The sequence below is a fragment of the Leucopleurus acutus genome, assembly GCF_964270905.1.
Source record: "Leucopleurus acutus genome assembly, chromosome: 2".
NCBI lineage: Eukaryota > Metazoa > Chordata > Mammalia > Artiodactyla > Delphinidae > Leucopleurus > Leucopleurus acutus.
The window spans coordinates 105,054,972-105,065,083 of record NC_139143.1 but is presented as its reverse complement, the minus strand read 5'-3'; the positions used below and the strand labels follow the sequence as shown (position 1 = coordinate 105,065,083).

The window sequence follows — 10,112 nt, the reverse complement described above, 5'->3', positions numbered from 1 at the left end:
ATAATAATATAAAATATATAATAATATAATAATATTCTGTAATAATAAACCTCAATTGTTTTCTGCCATTATTCACTTTTGTATACATTCTCATCAGATTGGGACAGGCTTGTAATGACTTTTTTGGCATATATATTTTACTAAAAGCTGCTTTAAATTATTTTTGGCATTATATAAGCAATTTATCAAAATATTTAAACAATTCAAATTACTTTGAATTTCAAATTACTCAGCAGTGTAGGTTTCTACAGCCCCTTGGTTCATAGTTAAACTGAAAATTGATTTTTAGACAGAATTCAAAGTATGCATTATATATTCCCTTTTATTTGCTTAGATAACATAATCATGACTGAACAAACAACTAAAAGCGCATGTTAAAATCAGATATTCTGAGAAATGAAAATAATTTTAAAAGAATAGAATATGTAAATATCACAGCTGTCAGGCCTTTGACTATCCTGAGCAACTTTTTCCCCCCTCTTCCAACGAGACAATATTTCTTTTTTTGCAACTAAATAATAAAACTTAGTTCTTTTATGTTTTTCAGTGCTTTTGTTCCCATCTGAATTTTCATCAGTGCTTTTTTTTTCTGATCTCAGAACTAGTCACACCAGGTCACCACAGGCCTGCATTCAGTTCTGGGACACAGTTTATGAGGGATGCAGACAAATTGGAAAAGAGAGTGACTGGACAGCAGGGCTTGAAGCCATGTAATTTAAGAAAAGGTTGCAGAAAATGGAGATTTTAATCTGGGAAATACCAAGGGGGAAGAAGTGGCCCAAGGGAGCTGCCTTTGTATTTTTGAAGAGTTGTCACATGCAAGAGTAACTAAGGGAGTTCAGCACAGCCTTAAGGAGCAGAATTAGAACCAGAGGGTGACAACATATTTTAGAGCTGCCTCTAGCAGTGAGTTTTCTAGCTCTCCAGGTGCATGAGCATAGGCTGCAGACGACCCTCAGGGCACTGGAGGCAGGATTCAAGCTACGTTTGCAGAGTTAGAATAAATGTTGTCATTTTCAAACTTGAGACACTTCTATACTTACTAAATTTCTTTTTTTTTAAAAAATGTATTTATTTAATTTAGGCTCCGTTGGGTCTTCGTTGCTGCGCACGGGCTTTCTCTAGTTGCGGTGAGCGGGAGTTACTCTTCGTTGCGGTGTGCAGGATTCTCATTGCGGTATTTTCTCTTGCTGCGGAGCACGGGCTCTAGGGGAGGAGGCTTCAGTAGTTGTGGCTCGCAGGCTCTAGAGCACAGGCTCAGTAGTTGTGGCTCACGGGTTTAGTTGCTCCGCGGCATGTGGGATCTTCCCGGACCAGGGCTCCAACCCGTGTCCCCTGCGTTGGCAGGCGAATTCTTAACCCCTGCGCCACCAGGGAAGCCCTATACTTAACTAAATTTCTCTGTATAACATTACCTTCCCTTTCTGCAGTTGAGTGAAATCTTTATTCTCCTAGTATTTTCTTTATGTGTGCAACACCATTCTTTATTGTTGTTTAAGATAAAAGTCAGTTCCTAACATTTATTCTGAGTGACTGGAAAGTTTTTTCCATATCTTCTTCCATAGACTGTGAAGTCATGCCTTTATTATGAAACTACAACCAATAAGAACTCTGACCTTATGATAATTGAGACAATATAGTATTTTATGATCTCATTAGAACCTTGACATGTATGTGTGCTGTATGCGCACTATCTTGTTCATAATTTTTCTTGTAGGATTTTTTTTATACCATTTAGGTTGTGCAGATTTTGGTTTAGAGAGATTTGATTATACTGACAATCACTTATTTTCCTTTCATTGAGCTTCAAAAAAACATTATAAAGTCTTAACAACTTCAAAAATTTCATTGTAATACTCATACTGTAAATATGCTAAGGAAAAATAAACTTTTTCATTTTGAGTTCTTAATTTTAAGGACTTCTGTTTGTTCAGGTCATAATTCATTCCTCATGACCAAAATTTCTAAGCAGGAGAATTATATGAAAGAAAATGTTTTTGTAAATTCATTTCAGAAAATAACAAGAGGTGTTTAATTCAATCTGACTTCTCTGAACGTATAGATTTAGAGTTCTTTTCATTAGTCTATTTACTTAGTAAAATTAAAAGTTTATGCGTTGAATGAGAACCTGGGCTTCGTTTTCTAAAGCAGTTTTTCTAATACAACACTTGGATGAAAAATTGTTAGGAAATTTGTTAAGAGAATTTAGGTTCTACACGGATTTCACATCATAAAATTTGGAAATAGATTGCCATCATTGAATTAGCTTTTTTAAACAAAGTGGGTAAGTTTACTGAGACATTCATACACTTTGCTTTTCCATAACTGTCACATATAAAGTCTCAGTTGGAACTTTTCAACAAAATAATATGAATTGGCTAACATGATTGTTGACACACGATTTGTGGGAGTAAATATCAGAAAAAATTCGAAGAATTGTTGAGTGTGGACAATACATTTAGAGATACTTCATTCTTTAGAATTCCATAGCCATGGCCAGGGGCCTGGAAAACATGGACTGCATCTCAGCAGAGTGGAACACTCATGACAACTCACATTTTCAGGACTTTTACGGTTTTAAAAACTCTTTTGAGATAGTCTTTCCTCGTGGGAAGATTAGGGGATGGTAGGAGGTCGTCTTTAGTGATTCTTCCAGCTTTAAATTTATATGGTTCTTACCTTAGAGTTTAAAGATTTGGATGTTAGGATAGGTTTTCTTTTAACTGTCTTGCAAGGGCATGTTCTATTAGAATTACTGATATGTTCAGAATATTTTTTCTGAATATCTAAGTAATATTCGTTTATCATTTTTCTGTGGGCTCTTTAGCTTTTTGGAGAGCCAGCAAAGCTAACGGGTTGAGACCAAGAGATTGAGCTTTACTTGCTGACCTCAGAGCGGTCCTTCAAAGTCAGTGGACTCTTTCTCTTGCGCGCCCCCTTTCTCCAAGAGGTAAACAAACGACTGCGAAACCGAAGGCTGGCACAAATCCCTGTCTGTTTCTGGAGAAACCACTCAGAGCGCATGCTCTTCCGGTGATGGGTCTGTAGCGCCATTTTCATATGGAAGGGACTGCTCTCTAATTAGGCACACCGGTAGGACACCCTGCTTTAAAGTTGTTCGAGCTGTACGAGAAGCCTCACAGAAACAAGTCAAGGGCTTCTTTGAGATGAACCACTCTCTGCAGCGCTTCAGCTAAGACTGTGTAAAGATATTCTTTTGTGATAATTTTCCCCGTGGACAAGTGGCCCTCTTCCCTCTCCCCTATTCCCTCCCCTCCCCCCGGGCTGGCCTCGCTCCTCCGCCCCGCCCCCCTCCAGGACCAGAGCCACATAAAGGTTAGGTATTTGTGATGATTTTGCGCCCACAGCGGCGACCCAAATGAGAGGACGTGGGGAGCCGGCTGGGAACCTTTTACCCAGTGAGAACAAAGCACAAGTTAATTCAGAGTCCAATATGTGTAGAGGAAACCAATAGGTGTTCTTCTGAGCTAGGAGGTAGGGCTTCTTTTTTTAGTAAAGATAGAGGTCTGTCAGTGGTGAGGATGGGGGTTGGTTGAAAGATTAGCTATAGGTAAGGTGGGGCACGGAGTTCTGAGATCTTTAAGAGAGTGTGTGTGTGTGTGTGTGTGTGTGTGTGTGTGTCCACGCGCGCATGCAAGAGTTTAGAAGAACAAGGGTGAGTGGGGAGAGAGAGGTAGAGAATGAGAGAGACAGACGAAAAATCTGGAATAGGAAGAAGACTAAGTGCGTGCAGAAAACGGAGGGGCGCGGGCTCATTCTTGCCTGCGAAGCCGCTTCAGTGCGCTCCGGGACCACTCCCAACTCCACCGTTTCATTCATAACTTTCTGGTCTGGAGGCCCCGCCCGGCTCCTCAGGGCCCGGGACCGCGTTTCCTGTACAGCAATTGGTGGACGACAACAAAGCCTTAGCAACCGGCTCTTAGTGATCCGCGGGGCGCTTGGTAACTGGGGCGCGGTGCGGGCGCGGAGAAAGGAGCGGCGCTGTCCCTTTAAGGGATGGCCGCGGAGCCGTGAAAGTGGAGGGGGCTGAAGGAGGGCGGGGAAGAAGGTCTGGGGGCGGACCCAGGGGCAGGAGGAGGAGGAAGAGTTGCTGCTGAAAGAAGGTGGCGAAGGAGGAGCCGGCGCAGCTGCTGCCAGCCGGCGGGCACCAGAGTCCTGCCCGCTGCCGCACGAGTAGCCACGGGCGCGAGCGGGGCCAGAAGTCTCCTCCTCCATGATCCCTTTGGGAGCCGGGGGAAGACTTTGCCCGGCCGTGAGAGCTGGTCTGCGTTTCCCAGGCGCGGCGGCGGCGGCGGAGCAGCGGCAGCAGCCGGGTCCGAAGCGGAGTGGCCACAGACCGGGGCGTGTGCGCCCCGCTCGGAGGGTGCTCGGGTTCCCCACGGAATGTCCCCGGGGCGCCCTGCGCGCTGACCCCCCAGCCGCCTCCGCCCTCGGCGCCTGCTGCCTCTCTCGGGCGGGCTTGGTGTTCGGGACAGCAAGCTTCCCGGCTCCTGGGCAGTGGGGAAGCCCCCGGGGGCGGGTGACCTCAGCTGGCCAGGACCCAGCCCTCCCCCGTGCGTATCTCGCTTAAGATGGCAGCGGAGTCAGGGGAACTAATCGGGGCTTGCGAGTTCATGAAAGGTGAGGAGCAGCCGCCCCGCATCCTCCAACCCTCCGTCGCCCCCAACTCTTTTCACTTCTCGCCCCAACGTCCCAACCACTGTCTCCGGCTTCTTCCTGGGCCCCCAGCGTATTGCGGTCCCTGCGCGGGCTCTCGTCCCCTCTCGGTGCTATCCTCTCCCCGAGGACCCCCTGCTTCCGGCTTCTCTGTCTTTCTTGCGTCCCTCGTTCCCTCTGCAGCACGCTCGGAAGGCCTCCCCGCCCGATAATGGGACGGCGCCGGCCTCTCCCGGGCTCCTGCATGCAGCAGCTCGTGCGGATCCTTTCGGTTGCCTTTATCCTTCTACTGCTGGACTCGGTTTTCGGGACATCTAGAGACACAAACCCCGTCTCTCCTCCCTTCCTCTTCTTGAAGTCTCCGGAGCTGCAGGGGAGAGGCTCGCCTCTGGCCTCTCCCTTCCCCTTCCGCAGCTGCTGAGGTCTGGACATTTCTGAACCAAACTTGCATCTCCGGTGCTACGGGTACCCTCAGCTTCTACCTGCTCCCGCTGGCCTGAACAAGGGGGATATGGGAGCTCTGCCCACCGCTGAGTTCCTCAGTCGGGCCCTCTTCTCGCTTCTCTAACTGGTTTGCTCTTGGATCTCTGTCGCTTTGTGGGAGAGATCAGGGCTCTGCAAGAATTCCATGTGTTAATGGGGTCTTTAAATAATGGGTGGCGGTTGTTATTTTGATCTTGTTGCATTAGCAACCCCCCCTGCCCCCAGCTTCCCTACTTCTCATATGTTTTCTCCTGTCTTTTAAACTTGTCTTTCAGATCGGTTATATTTTGCTACTTTAAGGAATAGACCAAAAAGCACAGTAAATACCCACTATTTCTCCATCGATGAGGAGCTGGTCTATGAAAAGTAAGTTTCTTTCTTTCTTTCTTTTTTTCTTTTTTTTCTCAACCATTTAGTTTGTTGGCTCTTTGGTGAGGAAATGCAGTGCACCTTTATGGCAGTTTTATTCACCTTCCCCCCGTGGTGCAAGCAACAAATCCAATTTCTTTAGGCTCAGATGCTTGGGGAGAGGTGCAGGGAAAGTTAACATAATTTGAACCTATCGTCACCTCATTTCTTTTAGACCTCTATCTATATTAGTTCTTCCTACCACCACAATAAACTGCAACCGTAGATTCCTAACACTCCCCAGAGCAGGACCAGGGAGACGCACCCTCTGTCCTTGCCAGATTCTGTAGTAGGCCTGTGAATCAGTTCATGGAGTATTTATTGGAGCACCTACAGAGTACAGGGCAGTGTGTGTATTGAGTTTATCTGTGTGGTAAATTATTGAGTTATTTTATTTGGGTGCCTCAAGCTTCACAATATTATTATTTTTGCCTTTGAGGAAGTGGTATAGGAGTGCTAATTTACATTCTTTGTTTACTCTGCCTCTGTGGGATTAGGATTTGAGAGTGTAAGATACAAGTAGGGAACTGTTTTCTGTGAAAGACCATTGATCTACAGGAAAAAGATATCGTATAGTATAGTAAAAACTTAATTAAAGAGAGATAAATCTCTACTTAATAAAAGCAACATATAATAAGGAATAAGAAGGCTGAGTTGACATAATTATGTCCTTTTATTAAAAGAGCTAGTGTTTCAGAGTTGTCCAGCATATTCTAACAAACATTTAATTTTACTTCCTTGTTTTCTTAACCAAACGTGCAATTAAATGAACATAGTTAAATGAACCATAGTTACTTAGTAAGCTTCCTAGGACTTGTTATGTTAAGAGGGATTTTGGCAGTTCTGCCAAAGGATTTGTGGGTACCACCAGGTATTGGAAGAGTGAGAGTATTCTCAGACTTCAAGAGCATATCTTTTATTTGAGGGAAAACATTCTTTAATTTCACTTAATCATAGGGATTCTTGAAACTGATGTCTTTGGGACATTTCTCTCAGTGGTGCTGGGAGCAGGATGCTCCTTGAATGGCTGAAGTGAAAGTGGGAATGAAAGAGCCCTTTGCTGCGGCTCATGAATGCCCAGAGTTGCTGGGCAAAGAGGTCTAAATCCCTGGTGTCAGATTACAGCTCTGCTCCTAGATAGCATGGAGTACTGCACTGCCTGCTCTCTGACCTCTGGTACCTGGATGATGTCACTGCCAGCAGTGTTTATGGAGTGTTCATTCTATTGTTGGGAATGTGCATTGTTGTCGCCCTCTTTTTCTGGGTGTAGGGTTTGGGGACCTCTCATGAGTCCGAGGGTAGGGACTGTGTATATGCCATTATGTTTAATTCTTCAGTGATGTGCCAGAAGTTAATATGTCACTGAACAAACTCCAGGCCTTGAGGTCTAAGTTGCTTCTCTTGGGATTGCTAGATGGTAGATCTAGCAGAAAATTACATTTAGTCAACTAAACACAGTCAGTAGTCAGTGGTTTTTTGATTCTACTATTAATATATGAGGAAATTTTTTTGTGTGATTTTAATGTTAGTATTTTAGGATAGGGCTACAAACCACATTCTTCTTATATTGATTCTACTGTATTTCTGGTGTCCTGTAAAGAAAGACTTGCTGGAGAGACCATCCAATTTATATTGTGAGTTTTGATGTCATTCAAAACTATGATGAGGACTCCAGTCTGGGCAGAGTGTGTATTTCTTTTTATTTGAGGTGCCTAACTACTATGCCACAGTAGTGGCTATGGTTCTGATCACCCACACCTCCATTTTTTTGTCACCTCAACATATTTCACAGGGCTAGAGGATGTAGTGAATACACGGATGATGGATGCATATGTTACCTTCAAGGAGCTCCAAACCTGCAGGGAGAAAGACAGGACTGCAGTGAGACGGAGAGAAAAGATGACTGCCATAGAGTAACATAACCCTTGTGCTGGGGGGAATTCATGGGCATTGGGGAGCACTTCTGGTTGAGGGGTTCAGAAAAGGCTTCATGAAGGAGTTAAGACTGGCTTGAAGGATGGACAGAGATATGAGATGAGAGATCCCAGAAGTGGGAACAGTGAGGATGAGGAGGGAGGCTCTGGCGTGTGTTCAGGGAATAGTAAGACCTCTGATTTGCCTGGTGTGTGTACAGGTTCAAGTGGGGCTGTGTGACAGGAAGCTGAAAGGTCAGCTGGGCAGATTGAATGCAGCATGGTATGCCATGGGACTCTCTTGAGGATCTGGGGGCAGTCCAGGGTATGACTGGACCTATGCTAACTGCAAATAATGGCAAACATTTATTGAGCATTTAAATGCATGCCAGATGCTGTTCTATGTGCCCCACAACTATTAATTTATTTTATGTTCACAACAGCTTTGAGGCAGCTACTATTACCATCCTTAGTGTGCAAACGATGAGAGTAAGGTACAGAGAGGTTAGGTAACTTGCCCAAGGTCACAGAAGTAAGAAGTAGCAGACCTGGAATTTAAAACCAAGCCCTCTGGTTCCAGAGTACATATATCCTCTCTAAAAAAATTAATATGATGCTATCATCACTTAAGATGGATTAGAGAGGAGGTAGAGCCCACTTAGAAAAATTCTGAAATGTTCAGTGGGGAGAAATAAGTGTCTAGATTAGGACTGGTGGCAATGGTGGTGGGAAGAAGGGCTCTGAATCCATGTGACTTGGGAACACATCAGGTGGGTGGGTTGGTGGGGTGCTGAGGAAAAAGAGGGGTCAAAGAAGTCTTTAAGACAGCCTGGGTCATGGTGAACCTGCTGGGGCCATTGACTGAAATAAGAAGTAGGGCAGAAGAATTGGCTTTAGTGGGGAGATCAGGCATTCCATGTTGGTCAGGTTGGAATTAAGGAATTTAAGGGATGTGCACGTCAGTGTTGGATATCACATAAATTTGAAGTCCTTAAATTTGGGAATTTTCCACAAAGAGATGATAAAGCCTTGAGAATGATGTGATTTCTGGGGAGAAAGAGAAAATATCAAGGCCTGTATTTCATAGGCATGACCAGGATGAGAGGAGCAAGGGAAAGAGGTAGAAATAAGCAGCCAAAGAGGTGGACAAATGCCGAAGGAGAGAGAAGAAAGGGGAGAGGGACAGAAGTGGTGCAATCCATCTCTTCAGCTCCACTTCAGGGAGGTATTGAATGAGAGAGACTGTAAAGCCCCTGAAGGATGAGTAATATCTGGGTTCTTCTATGGAGGATGGCTTATGGTGAGGAAAACCTTGACGATCATATCAGATTGTACATGTCTCTAAGGAAAGGGGAATATTAGTATACATAATCACACAGGGCCTTGTACAGCCCTGTATCTGTGTGCTTATTTGCTGAATGTATAAGTGAAATGCTGCCTTTCTGACTAAATTATCACCCTGGAAATGCAACAATTATTTTTGAATCAGGAAGTAGACTCTTTAAATATTAGGCTGTGGGCATTCTGGACACAACTGTGTTTTGTGCAGATGTTTATTTAGCTATGGAGAGACATTAGTGCATTATGATTGAAATGGCAACCTTCTGAGAAGCTGGTGGAGAAAATTTAACAAAGTGGCCTTATGAGGTCAGGCTGTTTATTAGAAATGAAAGTATGAATTTTCTCCTTGATTTTTTTTTTTTTTTTTTTTTTTTTTTTTTGCGGTACGCAGGCGTCTCACTGTTGTGGCCTCTCCCGTTGCGGAGCACAGGCTCTGGATGCGCAGGTTCAGCGGCCATGGCTCACGGGCCTAGCTACTCTGCGGCATGTGGGTACTTCCCGGACCGGGGCACGAACCTGTGTCCCCTGCATCAGCAGGCGGACTCCCAACCACTGCGCCACCAGGGAAGCCCTCTCCTTGATTTTTAAACAGAATTTATCACATTGATATAAAGGCCTGAGCAGTTTTAGTAAAATGTCGTTGATAATAAACATACATTTGTCCTTGATTTATGATTTCACAGATCAGAATTAACATCAGCGTATAGACTAACACACTTGTGGGAAAAAAGTAGCCCCATAAAAAGGGAGCCTTTCAAAGATTTGTCTGTATGTGATTAAGCTGCAAATAATGTACAACCCTCCAGAAAGGCTAGTTCTTTGGTTTTGGAATTGGGCCGTGTAATCTAAAGAGAGGCTTACTTTTTATAACTTGGCTCAAATTTTTTTTGGCTCAGAAGTTAGCAAAATCAAATATTTTAATTATTATAACCTTTGTGTGCCCCTCTTAATGGTGATGGGTGTAGGGTTGGATGTTTATGCATAGAAAGCCAGTTTGCTATAAAGGAGAGTGTAGAGGTCTTGTCCATTTTCATTTCTTCTCTCTTTGTGTTTGCAAAGGAAAGGTATTGAAAATGCAGGAGAGAACCCTTCATGGTCATACTCTGGGGACTGAATATTAAGCAGTTTCTGAAACGATTCAAAGGATTTCACCAAATGTTTTAGCATGGAAGAATGAGCAGCCTCTAATGAGGACTAATTAGCTAACTTGAAGATTTAAATAATTTAAAATGTTCAATTTTCATTTAAACTTTATTAAAGCAGCCTGATATTAATACAACCGGGAATTTT

At 44.0% G+C, this 10,112-nt stretch overlaps 1 protein-coding gene across 2 annotated transcripts in view; it reads left to right on the top strand.

Annotated features, from left to right (window-relative positions):
- Positions 1 to 4,113: 4,113 nt before the first annotated feature.
- The window catches only part of CDC14A (cell division cycle 14A), a gene marked incomplete at its 3' end in the record, with an annotated part of 163,420 nt that continues 157,421 nt past the window's right edge, over positions 4,114 to 10,112 (top strand). The window contains exons 1-2 of one of the 2 annotated variants that reach the window (XM_082832927.1): positions 4,114 to 4,641; positions 5,436 to 5,526. In XM_082832927.1, coding sequence (XP_082689053.1) covers positions 4,593 to 4,641; positions 5,436 to 5,526 — 140 coding nt within the window. In that variant the 5' untranslated portion in view covers positions 4,114 to 4,592. Of the gene's footprint in view, positions 4,642 to 5,435; positions 5,527 to 10,112 lie in introns of those variants that run through there. The other variant, XM_082832928.1, reaches the window with a different exon arrangement.